General features: G+C 44.5%; 1 protein-coding gene across 7 annotated transcripts in view; it reads right to left on the minus strand.

Annotated features, from left to right (window-relative positions):
- The window catches only part of PDE8B (phosphodiesterase 8B), a 385,418-nt gene that overhangs the window by 149,553 nt on the left and 216,759 nt on the right, over positions 1-19,106 (minus strand). For 5 of the 7 annotated variants that reach the window (XM_049707740.1, XM_049707742.1, XM_049707739.1 and 2 more), the window contains one exon: positions 1,885-1,944. In XM_049707740.1, coding sequence (XP_049563697.1) covers positions 1,885-1,944 — 60 coding nt within the window. The remainder of the gene's footprint in view (positions 1-1,884; positions 1,945-19,106) is intronic. The other 2 variants (XM_049707743.1, XM_049707738.1) reach the window with 1 other exon arrangement.

Below are 19,106 nucleotides of genomic sequence, written 5' to 3' on the forward strand. Positions count from 1 at the left end.
GGATACATAAATATGTAGAAGAAATATACAAATACCTATCATAATCAATCTCCAAACAGTGGTTACTTTTAGGGAAGAGAGAGGAGGGCAAAGGGATAAATAGGGCTTAAAGTATCTGTAATCTCTTGTTTCTAAAAAGAACTCTGAGACAAATAGGACATCCTTGACAAAATAAATGTCATGTTTGATAAAATAAAATTAGCATATTTCATAAAAGTGGATATGGGTATACACATGTACTTTTATGAGTATTTAAAATACTTTACAATTTAACAAATTATATTTTATAAAAATGAGACATCCTTGGGGACGTCCCTGGTGGTCCAGTGGTTAAGACTTTGCCTTCCAATGCAGGGGTTGTGGGTTTAATCCCTGGTCGGGGAGCTAAGATCCCACATGCCTCGCAGCCAAAAAACCAAAACATAAAACAGAAGCAGTATTGTAACAAATTCAATAAAGACTTTAAAAATGGTCCACATCAAAAAAAAAAAATCTCAAAAAAAAAAAAGATTTAAGAATGAGATGCCCTTATCATGAGCATTCATTGCCAGTACAACACAGGGTGAAAAATGAAGGTAAATTAAAGTAACTGATCTAAAACCACACTAATCCCAAGAAAAATTCTGGAAATTACTTTGGGAATAAATACTGATATCAGAACCTTTGTCACTGCCTTTATTCAAAATGGACTACAAAGTCCATGCCCCCAGAATGAATACTGGAATTTTCCACTTGTTTGTATTCTATATAAATAGTTGTGGCTTATGTTTATTTTAATAAATTCTCTCTTCCTCTCTCTCTCTGCTCCTAAATTTGTTTTCATCCAATTTTCCCAAGCTTAAATCTCTTGTTTTTTTCCTTTCCCTAGATTTGCATTTCCTTTTCCGAGCAACAGTAAATTATTTTCTTTTCCAACCGCTCTTAAATCAAACAGTACATTTCTTTGGTTGGTTTTTCACTTTCATCTACATGTTAATTGGTTTATTTACATCTTCTCTACATCTTCACTTGTCCAAAGTGCAGCACAAGTTTCCAGGTGCTAACAAGCTACAGTTTTACAAGGAGGAAGGTGGCTCATCTAGGTCTACCAGGAAGATGCAGATGCAGATGAGGACTTAACAAACACTTCTCATACCTATTTCCTCACAGGGCACACAGGAAGCTGGAGGGGTGGTGGGGAGCACATGGGTACTGCTGATGTTAGAGGGTGGTCAAGGCTGCAGGCACTGGCCCCTTCTCTCCCTGGAACTAGGAGCCTTGGTGCTTCAGAGCCCAGTAGGCTGCCTGCCTCTAGTCACACAGGACAACAGTTACCATCACTGAGCACCTTCTACTGCCAGGCAGTGTCCCAAGCACCTGATTCTATTTCCTTGAGCTCATAATTTCCTAAGAGAGAGACATTACCGTCTCCACTTTACAGACAAGGCACTGGGTAGAGAAGTGAAGCAATACATGCAAGGACACAGAGCTGGTAAAGGCAGAGCCAGGATTCCCACCCAGCCGTGGCTCGTGGCAAAGCCCTGCCCTTTACCACACACGGCTTCTTCCCTTTCCAGCTGCGGAAGCAGCATGTAGAACAGACGCGTTTTTTGGTGAAGAGTTGTTCTCCCTCACAACCTACCATGCAATCGCTCTACCTATTATATTATTTATACTCAAAATGGGGCAATATTTGTCTTCAAGGAAGCAATCTGATTCCTCGTTTGACATTAATAAAAACAAGCCTTTGCACACAGGCATATACACACACACCACGTATGGATATGTGGGCATGCACGTCAGGGCAAGGATGGCCATCTGCTGTATATGAAAGAGCCCCTCGCGTAGTGCTTCTATAACCACTTGCTCTGCAAACCAAGTCCCTACAGAGGAACGGAGGTGTACCTGGATAGGATCCTGCGTCAGTCTCATGGGCCCGATGCGTACCTCTGCAGAAGAGACCTGCTAAAACAAACAAACAAAAACAGCACATGAGATGTGTCAAGTCATAAACTACAGGAATTGACAAATTCTTCCTTACACTGGATATTATGTCATGCCCCTTTGCAGCTAAATAAAAGGATCCAATTTATTGACATGGGGACAGTTTATAAAATATCACATACGGTACAATTCTGGTTTTGTAAAAGAAGGTATACATTTATGTGCATTGAAATGTCTGGGAGGATATATCCTCAAGGCTAAGTGGTAGGATTTCAGGTTATTTTTACCTTAAGTGCATGGATTTTTATAATAAGCACATATTATTCTTTACTCTCTCTTTATGGGAGAAAACAACTCAATAATTATTTACTGAGCACCTACTATTCTGGGCATGATGCCAGGCTGTTATTATTCCGAAATTTCCAAAGAGTAAAAATTCCTCTCATATGTGGAAGCTAAAGCATTTTGATGGTTTAAGAGTGTTCCTATATTTAGATCTTTTTTTATCTTCATGTTTTAGTATGAGGAATAAACAGCTTACTTTTACCTGTGTTGACCATGACTAAATTATTCATTTCAGTTGTACCTCCTCAAATAAACTGAGTAACCTCACACCAGGACCACAGGAAGCTGAACTCTGTCCCATAACTCTAGGAATGAGCTTAGGTGTTCACTGGCCAACACCATCTAACTGCCTTTGGCTGCAAGCAGAGAGAAAATATTTCTCTTTATTTTTAATTACTTCACTTGGATTTCTAAAAATAACTTTTCTCTAGACAATCGGATTGAAGGTCTTGGCCTCACCTCCATGGATCCAGGTTTGTTTTTCTCTAAGAGGCTGCAATCATTTTGCCTCTACTTAGCAGCTTATCCTGCATTCAACACACTAGGTTGGCCCCCATGAGTCAGACAGGACAGCTTCAGCAAACATCGGAGTTCACAGGACCAGAGACATTTCAGTGACCCGAGGGTCAGAGGAGGCTTTATCAGTTAAACAAGAAAGGCAGAACTTTCTTTACATTAGACTCGAAGACTACTAATTTCCCTTTCTCCTTTCTTGCCCTTTAACTGCAGGTGGGCATGGTGTGAAGCTTCTCCAGAACATAACCACGAGTTGCCGATGTCCTTTTCCTGTGTCAGGCGGATTCCTCCAGCCCGCTCTGCGGTGAGCTCTCAGGAGAGCAAAGCTGGGCTCTCCTGCCCTGCTTGGGGAAGCAGCCTCCCCACGGTGAGTCCTTCCAGCAGGGCTGGAATGACTCCTTGGGTCCCTGAGCCTGTGGACCTGCGACAAGTCCCTTCAGTGTTGCACTGCGGTCCTCAGGCCTAAGTGACACACTCTAGTTGCTTTTCTCTAAGCAAAACAATGCCCTGTGAGGGGTCTGTACTGATACGTGCACAGCCCCAAGAATTCCCCTGGAAGGAGAACGTCACCAGGTCTCCTGCATCACTGGGACTCTGGCCACCACACAGCTTCACCCTAAAAGCAGTTTTTATAGTCTGAAATAGACACCCTCCCTCAAAACCAGTGCAACCGCCAGAATTCTGCTACAAAGTTAACGACTGAGAAGTGAAACCAGTTTGGTTCAGAAAGAGAAATGTGACTGAAAATCTGAGGTATCTTTGTGCTCTCTGGTCTCTCCTGGCAGAGTGCCTGCACCACCCACAGAAGCCCCTGCGACAGGGCCTCCTGCACTTTCCCCAGCAAAACTGGCCCTGCACAGGGGCACCCAGGGGCAGAAGACAAATGAAACAAGAAATCAATAAAAGTTTAAAAGCAATCAAATAAAAAGTGGCTCGCTTTGGAAGGCTAATGGACTGGGGCAAGGGCAGAGACTGCCCCCAAAGTGATAATTCCCTCCTAACCGACGCATTCCTGTGTACTTTGAAGGAATGAACGTATGCACGACGTTGTTAAACAGGCCATGTTCAACTCTGCCAGCAAAGCCGCTGATGACTGCGGGGGCCCTCCTGTCTCCAGCCCTGTGCTAGGCACTCTCACACGAGCGACCTTGGCAGGAGAAAAGTAACAGGCACGGAGTGACGGCATGCAGTTTTAGAAGCAAGCCTCAATCTAGAAGATCCTTCTGCTGACAGACAGGAAACACCTTCCAACTTTCCCCTGCAGCACAAGAGTTCCCTGCCCGCATCCAGCATTTTAACCTCCTCCGGACCCACGTCAGCAGGAAGCTGCCACCTGAGGCAGAGCCCAGGAGAGGAACTGCAAGGTCGCTGAGCTCTCTCCAAGACCCCGGCCTCTGCCATCCCCTCCCATCCCCCCCAGCCCCACGTCCCTATGCTGCCTCCCAGAGAGCACAAGTCAACTTCACCACCAGCCTGGGAGCCTCGGTTTCCCAGCTCCCCTAGTCCTGACCTACACGTCACTTCTTGTCTCTTGGTGTGCCTTCTCCTTCTTGGTCTGCGCTCCAGTCATCAGACTTTGGCTTCTGTGTCCAACAGAGGTCAACTATCCCAGTAGAACTGGAACCTCTCCTCCTGGCCTATGAGGGATGGCCCAAGGCCTGCAGCAGCAGGTATGGGCACAGACAGCAGCAGCGGCCTGCAGAGTTCTCCTTCTAACATGGGAGTCTTATTGCCTGCATTTCACCCATTTCTAAGAGAACAAATTATGAACAGAAACAGGAGACCGTTTACTGATGTCTGTGTAGTCAAGCCAAGATTCTCTACTACAAAGAGTGAATTTTGAGCAACTGCAGATACACAGATCCTCAATTAGTGTGTTAGCTCTGATTCCAGGATGTGACCACATTTGCCAAGGACACAGAAGCAAGAAGGAGGTGGGGTCATAGGTATTACAATTCCAGCTCTGGAGAGGAGAGGAGGATAAGTTGAGAGTGTGAAGAGAGACACGCTTCCTAGTGACTCCGACCCTCATGGCTCTCTCCAGCAGCCAAATGAGGAAGCACTGCTGGCTGACAGTGCAGTTTTAACTGTCCAACATTAATAGTGTGTTGAATATTTATGTGTACACACATGTGTGTGCATGGTCACCTATGCACACACACATACATATATACATGTAGCAGGGTCACCAATTCACACTCAGATGAGTTGGCTCTTCAGGAAAAAAGAAATGTCCTATTTTGTATCATTTACTGATTCTATGGTGTAAATACTTTCACCTTGGCTGATCTCAAGGTAGCAACCTAGGTCCCTGAACATGCAACTGGGAGTATATCTTTTCATTCTGAGAGGGTCTATGAGAGGCAAACTCATTCAGACTTGTTTGATAGGCAAACTTCTATCACTTGCTTTTGTTTGAGAATTCAGTGAGATATAGAATTCTGATCGATAGACATTTCCCCTCAGACTTCGAGGTTGACAGAAAGGAGACCATCTTTCTGGTTTTGAAGGTGGGGAGATCAAGGAAGGCTTTATGAAGACAAGTGGGTCATGGATGGGGGGAAGAAGAAGAGACTGGGCTGGGAGAGGAAATTCCAGGCATAGGAAACAACAGAAGCAAAGGCACAGAGGCAAGAATGCAAAGATGCTGGTCGGGGAGAAGACAGGAATCTAGAGAAGGTAGATTACAGAGCATGAAAGGGAAGACTAGGTTGTGGTCAGTTCCTTAGAGGATTCTGGAAAGGAAATCCCTTTTGATTCTGTAGGTACCAACCACATTGCAGGTTTTTGAGCGGAGGATTAACAAGATGAGATTTATGACTCAGGGAGAAAAACCATTTGGTTTGCCTACTTTCTGGATAGTCAAGAACAGAAATTTTGCAAAAACAAAACAAAGACACTGCTATGAGTAGGAACTACAGCAGTGAAAGCAAGTGGGTAAAATACACCACAACAATCAAGGAAAAAAAATTATACCCCCCCCCCCACCCGCCAGCTTGGTTTCATATCCAAGGAGAGGGAACTCCAAGATGAAAACCAGCTGGTGCAGGGTAACCAGATGAAAGAGACTAAGTCTTGAGAGAAATCACAGCAGTTCAGGCAGCTGGTCCACCTGTAACTGCAGCATACTCTCTGGTGGTGGTGGCCACAGCTCTCGGTAGCTTCAGGAATTGTGCTAAATAACTTGGACTCCGGTTTTAGAGCTTCCCTAAGATATGAAGGTGGTGAGAATTCAGGCAAAGTGACTGAGCTGGAAGGCCTTCCTCCTGCATCTGCTCAGCAGAGCTGACTCGGGCTTGGAGGGCCGCTCAAGTGCCCCCCACTCTCTGAAGGCTGTCCAGGTCCAGTTGCACCCAGACAGGACTCACTGCTCTCTCTGCTCAGTACTCCTCCTGTGTGCTTCTTAGCATTTACTTTACTACCCATTTAAATATCTTTCCCCTGGGCAAGGCTGTGAGTGTCCTGAGGGACACAGATACTGTCTTTTTCACTCTTTTGTCCGCAGCCTCTAGAAGGTGCTCAGTAAATGCTCGTGCTCAATAAAGAAATGGAATTGAATTAAATGGCCTAAGATCACACAGATTTTAAGTAACAGACTCAGGACTGAGACTTCATTTTTCCCGACTCCCAGTGCACTGCTCTTTCATTATCCTCCAAATTTTAAAGCATTAATTCTGACTGCACTCCCCATATTTCTCTTAGGGGTTTCTAGACTCTGTTACAATTTTGCAGATGGATTCAGCACCTGGCAATCTCTGCTCACACCCTAGTAGTCTGTGCTGCTGCTAACGGGGCTGCCACCAGAAGGAAAAGTTCTGTATGTGTGTGTCTCTCTCTGTCGGGGTGGGTAGGGAGTTGCCATAACTTCTACCTTCCAAAAACAAGCTCAGAGACTGAATCCTCCCCACTTCAACAATTCCTTGGGAATCCATTACTCCCCACGACCTGCAGTACTGAGTGTTCACACCCAGGTGTATACACACGCACAGCTCAGGGCCAAGCCAACTTCACTTCATGAAAAGGGGTACCCCATTGTAAAGATCATTCTTATTTTTAAATATCCTTAATCAACCCTGACTGCTGCCCTGTTGGCTCTGATTTTAAAACAGTAGTTACATCTCTCAAGGGGTCCCCTGTCTACCCTCCATTCCCAGGCCAAACTACTTTCTTTATTCCTCTGAGCTCTGCGTAAGCAAAGGTGGTATTTGACTTGTCCCTTTTAAATGAGCCCACGCCTGCCCCCTGGCTTCTGGTCAGAAAGGCACCAGCAGTGCAGCCTCCACGTGCCCCACCATGAGGCTGCTGGGCATCGCTGCTCCAGACTGGGAACCACTGACTCGTCCTGCCTCACCTCCCAGGCCCACTGTCCACCGAGCACCCAGAATGCTTCCTTCCTCCTCCTGTGTCTGATCAGCCACAGGCCCCAGTGGTCAGCTCTGACCTCACACCAGCCTCCAGCCTTCACCTCACTTTGATTCTCGCCATGTTCCACTGCCCCCTGGACCTTTCAGAGCCCAACAGGTGGTCCCAATCCTCCCCTCCCCTTCCTGCTTCCAATTATCTTACCTAGAAGTTCTCAACCTGGGCTTCTTATTAGAATGACCTGAAGGACTTTTTAATTATATGAATGCTTGGGTCCTACTTCAAAGCAAGAGAACTGGTATCTCTAAGGTGCAACCGGGGTTGAGAACCACTAGTCTATTCTTTGAGCAGACATGTCTGTTGTCAACTTCAGACGCTATTACATATTCATTTATGCAACAGATATCAACGGAGCACTTACCTGGTGGAAGTCACCAAAACCCACCCAGACTCAACCATCATACCCGAACCCAGATACCCACAGGATTTTTTCCAGATAAGCCACTCCAGAAACCCAAGATGATCATTTAGGCAAGAGGAAGATACAGTCCTTCACATTTGATGAGTTATTCCCCCCAAACAGTATCCCTAAACTAGGATCAAAATAAAAATTTTTATAGTCTTTTTTGTTACATACACACACATTATATATATGGAAGATTACTCATAGTCATGAGATACTCACAGTGGGCGACAGATCTACCAACTCCGTGTTTTATGCTCTGCTGGTTAGAATATTAATTTGGCAGCATGAGGTTTTATCACAAAAATACAGACATATAAATGTCTACTCATCAAAATATACAACCATAAAAGAAAAGATCACTTTGACTTTAAATTTTAAAACTCCTATTCACCAAAAGCAAAAGCAAAAAACACTCTAATAAAAGGGAAAAAAAGGTAGGTGCTAGCCCAAGAAATGACATCTACAGTATAGGAGACCAGCAAGTATTGGTAACCAGAACATAACAAAATCCTTAAAAACAATAAAAAGACAACCAGAAAGAAAGCTGGGCAAAAGATGTGAAAAAGAAATTCACAGAATAGGAAATATGCGTATGAAGAGACGCTCAATATTTAGTCATCAGGAATATAAAAATTTCAAATTACAATGAGATACCATGTCACAACCAGCTGTTTTTTGATCAACAGAACAGTAGAATTAAGAAGTCAAACACTACCTAGCATGGGCAAGAAGTAGGCCCACAGGAACTCGTACATTGTTGTTGGGAGCGTAAATTGGCTCAGCCACTTTGAAAACATTCTGGGGATTTCTAGTAAAGATGAAGTTTACGTCCGACCTACAATCCACCTCCTAGGTGAATGGACCCCTGGGGTAGATGAGGAAGCACTTACAAGAACAATTGCAGCAGATTTAGAACCAAGATTTGGAAACAGCCTTATCCACAATCCATTAACATCCATCACCAAAAAAATTTATATCAAGGAATATCCATACAACAGAAATTATACAACAATGAAAATGAAACAACTCGAGCTACCCATTCCAAATGGACGAATCTCACAAACATCAAGTAAAAAAAATAAGTCTCAGAAGAACACACACCTTAGAGGTTTTAAAGTATTTAAAATAATATTGAATATAGTGTAAGAGTATATTATAACGGTACAAAGAAATGCGTATAAATTCCCTATGGAGGCAAGTGGTCCTACTGGTGGAGAAGGAGATGTATTCAAGGGCTTCAAGTATTGTTCATCGTTGATTTTTTTTTTTAAGCAGTGAATACTGAGCCCATAGGTGTTTACTGGATTATACGTTCCAGTTTGTTGATATCTTAAATATCACAAAATAAATTTATGATATATTTAGTTTTATGGGAAAAGCCTATTTCCTATTTTGGGGTTCACATTAATTAGCAAGTAGTCACTATATAAATATTCTACATATACTTTTTTTTTTCCCCCAGTAAGATCTTTATTTGGTAAAATAAGATGCTGTATTTAAAATTCCTCAGAATACAGACAGAGTTTCCCTGAAACTTGGTAAAATGAAACCCTAGGAAATGGGGCTGGGACTCGGGGGACCTTGCTCAAGGTAACTAATTGCTCTGTGCCCCAGTAAGACAAGAGGGGATTGAGGACCCACCCCCCCCCATGTGCATCATCCCATGTAACAGGCACAGCAAACCCACAAACTTAACATTAAAGAAGTTAAAGCTCCAGAAAGGTTACTCAACTCACCTGAGGGCAGGAGTTGAGATTTAAGCCCAGACCTGCCTTTCTTGGAAGGAAGGCCATGTTCTTATTTACATATTAACTTATATCTTGATTTGTTCCAGAAAGGTCTTAAGATGGTACACAAAGAGACTCTAAGTAAAAGTTGTAAAAAACTTACACATAAGATGTGGAAGATCTGGCTGAGCTTGGGGAAGGTGAAGCAAGTAGGGAGATCAGTACATACCACGTGTGTCACAGGCGACGCAGTCAGAGCCAGTGAAAGCAAGATGCGACCCAGAGGCGCCCCGAGGCGCTGGACCAGATGCCGTGATGGGCTTTCCAGCACGGTGTCTTATGATGCCCCCTGCCCTCTCCCATTCTCTACTGTCGCTGTTGGGGACAAGGCTGTTCTTTCTTAAGAAGTATTGTCATTACACTCAGTGACTCTTACTGGGCGAGTGGAGAAGAGGATGATATATCCCACCATGCCTGGAAAACACCACAGTGACAAAGGACAGATCCACCCTCTGGTTAGCGCTGAAATGGTAATTAAAAATAAACTTAAAAATAAAGGGCTTCCCTGGTGGCACAGTGGTTAAGAATCCACCTGCTAATGCTGGGGAAACGAGTTCAAGCCCTGGTCTGGGAAGATCCCACATGCCGTGGAGCAACTAAGCCCATGAGCCACAACTACTGAGCCCATGAGCCACAACTACTGAGCCCGCATGCCACAACTACCGAAGCCCAGGCGCCTAGAGCCTGTGCTCCACAACAAGAGAAGCCACCACAATGAGAGGCCTGCGTACCACAATGAAGAGTAGCCCCTGCTCGTCACAACTAGAAGAAAGCCTGCATGCAGCAATGAAGACCCAAAGCAGCCAAAAAATAAATAAATTTATTTTAAAAAAATAAATAAAAGGCAGAAGACATCCAAGATGCCAACAGATCCATGCACAGAAAATGTGGCCAGCATAGTCTAATGGAGAAACCATCTCACTCCCCATAAATATCAGATGAAAGAGAGAAATTATTTAACCACTGGAGTCATTTCATCTACAGCCATCAGAAAAGAACTGTCTGAAACAGACTGTGTTAAAATGGGGGCGGGGGGAAGGTCTAGAATACAATCCATGAAATGGTGAGTACACCTGAAGGAGGCTAGCACAAGAAAGCCCTAGAGAGAATTAGCTTTGGGCGGGGGAAACCCTAATTGCACTTCAATATTATGATTATGTCAAAAAGCTTTACATCATACATGCCATACAAGAATCAAGGCATCAAGCTTTCATTAACCTAGCAACTCAGCTGCAGTGTCACTGGGCCAGGCATGTGTGTCAACATAACCATTCCCAGATTCCAAAGGTCAAACCCAGGGCGTGACCTGGAGAACAGAAGAATTTAAAGGCAACTGAAAAACGTGACATCCCTCAACTAACTTCCTTCCTTTTATTGGGAATATTGCTGATAATAGAAACAGCTAGATGACTTCAAGCACTCAAAATTACATTGTGTAACAGAGGATGAGCAAAGAATGTCGATCTCTGATTATTCAGAAGGCAATTACCCGGACTGTGGAAAAACCCAAGCATTTCTGATGCCCTTCCACCCTGCTATATGCCTTCTCCTTTAACATTAAATGAAGATGGGACAAAGTGGGGAGGGATGATATTCAAATCCGTCAGTTCTGTTACATGGTCAGCAGTTCTGGTAAATAGATTTGATGGGCAAGAAAACAGAAACCACCTGCTGAAAATGAGTTTTAGAGATATCCTGTGGATTTCAATTATCTATGCTGCCTCTGTCCTCGGTTTTATCACTGAAAAGCTAGAACCGCCTTAGAGAACCAGTAGCCAAATGTCTTCCCTGTTTGACTCCAGGAGAATCTCACACTAGGGCCCGGGTGACCCTGAAGCAACACTGGATTTTTAGCCACAGCTGGCACCACACCAGAATTGAACCACGCTCGCTTTCCTGACTCTGGCGTATCGAGGCCACTCACACTGGGTGAACTGTCACCGTCAGACCCTGAGTCCATGGACCGTGTGGACGTCAGGGGTGATGAATCCGCGTGGAATGTTGACTCCACTTAAAAGCTAATCCCATTTCAACGAATCCCACGTAAAAGTAACAAACTCATGAGAAGTAACCCGCAAAATGCAAATGCCCACTTTTTTGAAAAGGAATTTTACTTAGCTGGCAAAAACAATGATTTCCAAACAGTTATTCATCATATGCACAGTTCCCATCCTAAAGACGTAAAACCTAAGTGAAGCACTATACAATTAGAACCTCAACATTTTTAGAAGCTTAGCATATGGACAGCCGCCCCCGACACCAGCAGGGCATACCTTGAAGGTCCCCCCACTCCCCACCCCCGAGCCCTGTGCCCCTCCCCTTTATCTAACGAAGGTGCACACGTTGGGGGCAGGTCTCTGGGTCTCTGCGCTTGGCCCTCTGGGTCCACCGTGGCTTCCGTGAAAAGCCAAGGTGTCAACACCCCACAACCTTACTTCTTTTTAAAAAACAGTATTTTTTTGGGCTTCCCTGGTGGCGCAGTGGCTAGGAGTCTGCCTGCCGATGCAGGGGACACGGGTTCGTGCCCCGGTCCGGGAGGATCCCACATGCCACGGAGAGGCTGGGCCCGTGAGCAATGGCCGCTGGGCCTGTGCGTCCAGAGCCTGTGCTCCGCAACGGTAGAGACCACAACAGTAAGAGGCCCGCGTACCGCAAAAAAAAAAAAAAAGTATTTTTTAAGAGTTAGGGAGGAGGACAGGGGAGCACCGTGAGGGTGGAAGTGGCCTGTTTATGGGCGTGTGGCTGAGCTGAGGAAGGGCGCCTAGGGCAGCATCCTCCTCCTTCTCCCAGAAACCCAGAGAGTCAGAAAGGGGTAGCCAGTGAATGTGTCCACTGGGGAGGAAAACACCCAGAGAGCTCCCAAACACAGCAAAAGATTACTTAAGTCCACAAAGACCATTTTCTATTCAATCAAAGTACATTTCTTTAAAAAGGTGGTTCCAACTCACAACCTATCTTGGATTCCCGCACATGTCCCTCTTCTCTTGGCTGGAGAACAGGCTGAATAACACACTCTTGTCTGACAGTGGAATGGAAGCGAAAGGCTCCCTTTTGTTCTTGCTCTAAAGCTCCGCCCACTTGCGTCTTCTGATGAACCTCTGCGTACTCAAGGCATTAAATACCTTCATCTGAGAACACAGCGCTCTGCAAACAATTCAATAATGGTGGTAAGAAATAAGCCAGAGGTACCTGCAGGGTGCTATGGCAACTCAGGCAAGATGCATTAAGCTCCCTCTGGGAACTCATGCAAATTTCCAGGAGATCACAGGAAAGCTCAATGATGAAGGAGGAGTGAGGCTGAGGCAGGTGAAAACCATGGAAGGGACATTTCTGGCCTACGGAATACCAAGAGGAAAGGCAAAGAACAGAGTTCCTGTGGACAGCCCCGTGCAGTGTGGGTCTGGGGATGGGGATGGTGAGGCTGACCAGGGAGGAAGGGGCCGGCTCGCAGCCTTGCCCTGGTGAGAAGCTTAGGCTTACGGTAGCACTGCTGCATCAGTATTGAGCTGGATCATTCTGGCTGAAGTGTGGATAGATGAAGTGTGGATAGACTGGAAGACCAGAGACCAGAAAGGAGCTGCCGCTGCCATGATCCGGGCCTGTGGTTCTCAAAGTGTGGTCCCTGAACCAGCAGCAGCAGCACTGGAACTTACCAGAAATGGAAACCCTCAGGCCCATCCCAGACCTGCTGAGTCAGAAACTCTGGGGGGTGGGAGCAGCAATGTGTGAGCTGATCGGCCCTCCAGGTGACTGCAATGCTCGCTAAAATTTGAGAACAACTGGTAAAGACAAGAGTTGATGGGCGCCTGCGCTAGGAGCAGCGTGGGGGGTAGAAGAGGACGAGTTCGAGGCTAACACAGGGCATAAAATCAACTGAGACATGTGTGGGCAACGGAGGATAAAGAGAGGAAGTTCAAGGATTTTGGTTTGAGTGACTGGTTGGAGCTGTCAAGAATACAAGAGGCCAAGCAGGCTTATGAGGGCTGATGAGTTACGTGCTGGACGTGCAGAGTTTGAGATGCCTCTGGGCCATGCAACTTGTCAGGCTGTGGGATATGTGAGTAGGAAGCTCAGAGGAGAGGCAGTGAAAACCATGCCACCACTCGGAGCACGAAACCAAAGACAGAGCTCTGGAGACACCAGTATCAGAGGGCTGAGGAGAGGCAGGAAAGTCCACAGAAGCCCCAGAAGAAGGAAAAAGAGAAGGAAAAGGAAAACAAGCTGGTTCTCCCAGAACCTCTGGTACTGCCACAGGGCACAGCTAAGTAGGTTTTGTTCTCCTACCTTAATATTAGGGTATCTACTTATATAACTCACCATCATCAGTAAGAGTAAACCAATACTTGATCATCTCAAGAGATGCCTAGATGGCATTTTGATAAAGTTCAACATTCTTTTTTTTTTTTTTTTGCGGTACGCGGGCCTCTCACTGCTGTGGCCTCTCCCGTTGCGGAGCACAGGCTCCGGACACACAGGCTCAGCGGCCATGGCTCATGGGCCCAGCCGCTCCGCGGCATGTGGGATCTTCCCGGACCAGGGCATGAACCCGAGTCCCCTGCATCGGCAGGCGGACTCCCAACCACTGCGCCACCAGGGAAGCCCTCAACATTCATTTTAAAAATTTCTTTCTTGATAGCCTCCCCTATATCCACTCCTTCCTTCTCTCTTCCCAGGGTTCACTGACTGACTCCTGTTTGGGGAGCTATGTGGTTCTAAAGAAAAAATGTGAATTTATATGAATATGGCGAAGCATTTGACTTCCCTGGCTACAGTGACTGGCTAGAGGTAGTTAAGTGACTTAGGCTGGTCCAATCAAAGTTTTAGCACAGGATTTTGCTAGGAATGCTGACAAAAGGCTGTTTTCTCTCTCTCAGTATCTCTCTCTCTCTCTCTCTCTCTCAGTGTCTCTCCTTCTCCCTCTTTCTCTCCCTCTCGCTTAATTCTCCCTGGTTGTCAAAAAAAAATTTCTTGAACAAATGTTTGCTCACTTCCCACTATATTCCAGTCACTGGGGGAAAAAAATGCTCATTACTAAACAAGTAAATACACAGCTCAATTTGGATTTGAACTCAGACTCCCTGACTTCAGAGCCTGTGCTTTCACGTAAGATATCATACACCAGACTACCTGAGTGTCATCAAAGAAGACTGAAATAAATGGAATGATATGTGCCTTCCCGGATGGGAAGTCAGTATTTAAAAAGTGTCGTCTCCCCTAAATCAATATATTAATTACTGTAGATATCCTGACACCAACTTTAATTTGTAAAATTCTCAAATCCATGTAGAAGAATAAATGGCAGCAACTGGCTAACAAAATTATGAAGGAAGAGTTATTTTGCTCTGCAAGACGTACCGATAGACTCCAAAGATACAACTACCAAAACAGTGTGGTTCTAGCAGAGAGGTCAATGAAAGGTAACAGAAAGCTTAGGAACACACACACACAAGAATATATATATATATTTATATATATATATATGAACATATATGTATATTTTCTCAGTTCCTAGGCTTTCTGTTATCTTTCATTGACCTCTCTGCTACAACCATGCCGTTTTAGAAGTATGATTTTAGTAAATAGTAAAAGTGTCACTTTATATTAGTGGGGAAGAAGTTGATAATTCAGTAATTTCAAGAACGATAGTATAATTGGTTAACATGTGGGAAAAAGTCAAGTTAGCTCCATGCATCATGACATATATCCAAATTACTTCCAGACAGATTAAACTTTAAATTAAAAAACCCATGAGAATACTGACAAAATATGTAAGGGAACACTTATATCATGCAAGGGCCTGGAAGGTCTTGCTAAGAATAACATCAAAGACATAAACACTGAAGGAATGATTGTTAGAATTTTTACTAATAAATATATAAAAAGCATAATAAATATAAAAATACCAAAAAAAAGAAAAAATAGTAGTAATATATGATGGAAAAGGAGTTGGCATCCTTATAAGAGTTTGTAAAAACTCTAATAAGACAATTAGAAAAAAGGCAAGTATCCCAATTAAAAATGTGACAGTAAAGAAAGGACAGGCAATTCATAAAACAAACACACGAAAATAGGCTGTAAAAATTATGCAACAATGCTCAGCCTCTCTGGCAATCCAAAACAATTTTTTTGGATTGATTACAAAACTAGATTCCACTTCTACTCATCAAATTCCAAAGATTTTGCAATGATAAACCCCAGTTGCTGTTAAAGGTCTGGAGAAATCAGTATTTTCCTTTCTGGAGGGAGAGAAAAACTGTCCCAGTGACTCTTATCCCATAACACACACCAAATGCCTTCCTGGATCTGGGTACCTTAAAATTTTTGGAGACTCTTTAAATTGCTGTCCTCTTTCCTCTGTTTATACATCTACCATAATACAGGCATACCTCATTTTACTGCACTTCACTTCACTGTGCTTCGCAGATATTGTTTTGTTTTGTTTTGTTTTTTACAAATTGAAGGTTTGTGCCAGCCCTGCATTGTCAGATAATGATTAGTATTTTTTAGCAATAAAGTATTTTTGATTAAGCTATGTACTTTGTTTTTTAAGACATAATGCTATTGCACACTTAACAGACTACAGTATAGTCTAAACTCTTTTTGTTGTTGTTTTGTTTTGTTTTGTTTTTTTGCGGTACGCGGGCCTCTCGCTGCTGTTGCAGCGAGCACAGGCTCCGGAGCGCAGGCTGTTGCGGAGCACAGGCTCCGGACGCGCAGGCTCAGCGGCCATGGCTCACGGGCCTAGCCGCTCCACAGCATGTGGGATCCTCCTGGACCGGGGCACGAACCCGTGTCCCCTGCATCGGCAGGCGGACTCTCAACCACTGTGCCACCAGGGAAGCCCTAGTCTAAACTTTTTACACAACTTTAATAGGCACTGGGAAACAAAAAAATTTGAGTGACTCTATTGCGATATTCGCTTTATTGAAATGGTCTGGACAGGAATCTGCAATATATCAGAGGTATGCCTGTATTTATCATGTTATAATTTTGTCACCATAACCACAAACTGTTGAGGGCAAGAGGACCCTAGGAGACAAATGCCAACTCCATCCAACCACAGTCAGAGAACCAGTAAATGATCAGCTGCGACAGGATGCATTCCAGCACCCAACGCCCAAATCCATCTGCTACAACCAAAACTCACAGATATTTGGTGACTGGGTGTTTAATACATCATTAAAAAGCTGAAGAAGCCCTTGGTAAATGGAAGATTACTTTGCTCCTTGGCACAAAATGTGGGCTTCTGGAGAACGAAAGCTGCCAGCGTTGCTGTTCATTTTTCAGTGGAATTCCTTTTCCCCGTATGTAACTAAGGGGTAATAACACATGCCTCTTGGAGAGGGCAGATGTCGCCTCTGCGCTATTCATGGATGTACCTCCAGTGCTTGGCACATCAGGCAGGTGGTAAACGATACACATCATTAAGATCATTTCTCATTCATTCTTTTGAAAAATCCTTACGGAGCCCCACAGTAAGCCAGAAACGAAACATTTGTAATCTAACTTAATAAGCTGGATCATCATAACATAAGCTCTTTCTCTAGCTTGCATCAAAATGTATTCCCACATGTGAACTGCTTACATGAAAACACAAATGTCTATTTCTATATTAGCTAACTTTACCACCCCTGTTCCCCCAATATCACAGAAAACCAAGAACTGCTTTACATTCTCACTTTCATTATTACAACATAGTCTCCTAGATATTGACCTCCTGAAGGATGATTTCCAACAATTTGCGAATTGGAAGGCTTCCAAGGGGTCTTCTTTAACTCTTTCATTTTACAGACTGCCAAATAAGGCCTAAGAGGGTACTGTTATGTTCAAGGTCGTACACAAGTCAGATGTCAAAGTGGGATAAAATCAAGGTCTCCAAGCTGCCAGGCCAATGATACTTCCACCCTGCCCCCACTGCTGCTTCCTGGTAGTCACCAAAATGCTTTCTCTTCAGAAACAGAAGCACAGAACACCACATTTGCAGGCCTTTTAAAGAGAAGATGTTGGGGCTTCCCTGGTGGTGCAGTGGTTGAGAGTCCGCCTGCCGATGCAGGGGACACGGGTTCATGCCCCGGTCGGGGAAGATCCCACATGCCGCGGAGAGGCTAGGCCCGTGAGCCATGGCCGCTGAGCCTGCGCGTCCGGAGCCTGTGCTCCGCAACGGGAGAGACCACAACAGTGAGAGGCCCGTGTACCACAAAAAAAAAAAAAAAAAAAAGGTGTTGGAATAGATTAACTTGTGGTCAGCTTTATCTCTAATTCCCTACCTCATGATTCTGCTTATAATTTAACATAAGGACTTATAAATATATACCATGTGCTTCAGAGAATGGCAGATAAACCACAAAAGTTAAAAGCCTTTGTTAGAAATTCTGAAAGAGATTCTGACTTATTTTTAAATAAAGGGGCTAATCATGAGTTTAAAAATTTCCTCAAATGCCCCATTTTATCATTTTCCTCTATATCTTCTTCTCCAAAGCCTTTTGCAGAATCTGACATAATATATATATCCAGCCATGAAAGAAGGCAGACTAATTAAGCAGTCTCTGAAGCCACTGTACCAGAAGATATGTCTTTCAGTGTGGACTTACCTATTAGTCAAAGAAAAGATATAAGTGGCAATGTAAAAATCTAGAGGAAAAACTAAAGCAATGAAGGAGGGTAGGGGAAAGTGAGTAAGAGGTGACCCTTGTATACGGTTAGGTAAATCAAGGACAATTTCCATAAACTAAGAAGGATCCTCTGGACCACTGAGCTGTCTTGCTAAAGCTGAGATGGAGGTATGGGTCCTTGAGTAATTATAAACAATAATAGGAGGGGGCTTCCCTGGTGGCGCAGTGGTTGAGAATCCGCCTGCCAATGCAGGGGACATGGGTACGAGCCCTGGTCCGGGAAGATCCCACAAGCCATGGAGCAACTAAGTCCGTGTGCCACAACTATTGAGCCTGCACTCTAGAGGCTGCCAGCCACAGCTACGGAAGCCCGTGCTCCGCAACAAGAGAAGCCACCGTGATGAGAAGCCCGCGCACCGCAACGAAGAGTAGCCCCTGCTCACCACAACTAGAGAAAGCCCGCGTGCAGCAACAAAGACCCAACGCAGCCAAAAATAAATAAATAAATTTATTTAAAAAATAAACTCTATTTAAAAATAAACCACTTACATAATGTAAAAGATATGCAAAAAAACTTGTATTCTCATCAATAATCTATCCATACTTTTATTATTAAAACACGTTTAAATGACATGGAATTTAATAAATTCCTAGTCTGGGAGAGTGTAGTGTTTATCTGGCTTCCTGATGCTGCAGGCCCAGCTTGGATAGCTCTGCGGCAGGCACGTCCTGCAAAGGAACCCACAGTGAGCATTTTCTAAGGTCAGTCTACAAGTTTAGGTCCTAATTCTCATGACACATCCCTTTGCTTGGCATTTTACGGTTCCACCAATTGGGGATTCAGAACAGGCTGATCCAGGAAGCCTTCTGAGGAAGCGTGGCTCTCCTGCCACATCTGGCTCCTGCCTCTGGCTACCAGGCAGAGTTCTCGATTTCTAACTTTCCTGAGTCTGCTGGACCTTGCCCCACCGGCACTCAGAATTTGCTGTCAGGGAAGATGACTCACAGCCTAACAGCCTTTCCCCAAACTCCAGTTGCTACTGTACCAGCGAGGGTTGCCAGCACGGCCTCCTAAATGGAAGCAAAAGGCCCCAG

The sequence above is a fragment of the Orcinus orca genome, chromosome 3 (genome assembly GCF_937001465.1).
Source record: "Orcinus orca chromosome 3, mOrcOrc1.1, whole genome shotgun sequence".
Taxonomy (NCBI): Eukaryota; Metazoa; Chordata; class Mammalia; order Artiodactyla; family Delphinidae; genus Orcinus; species Orcinus orca.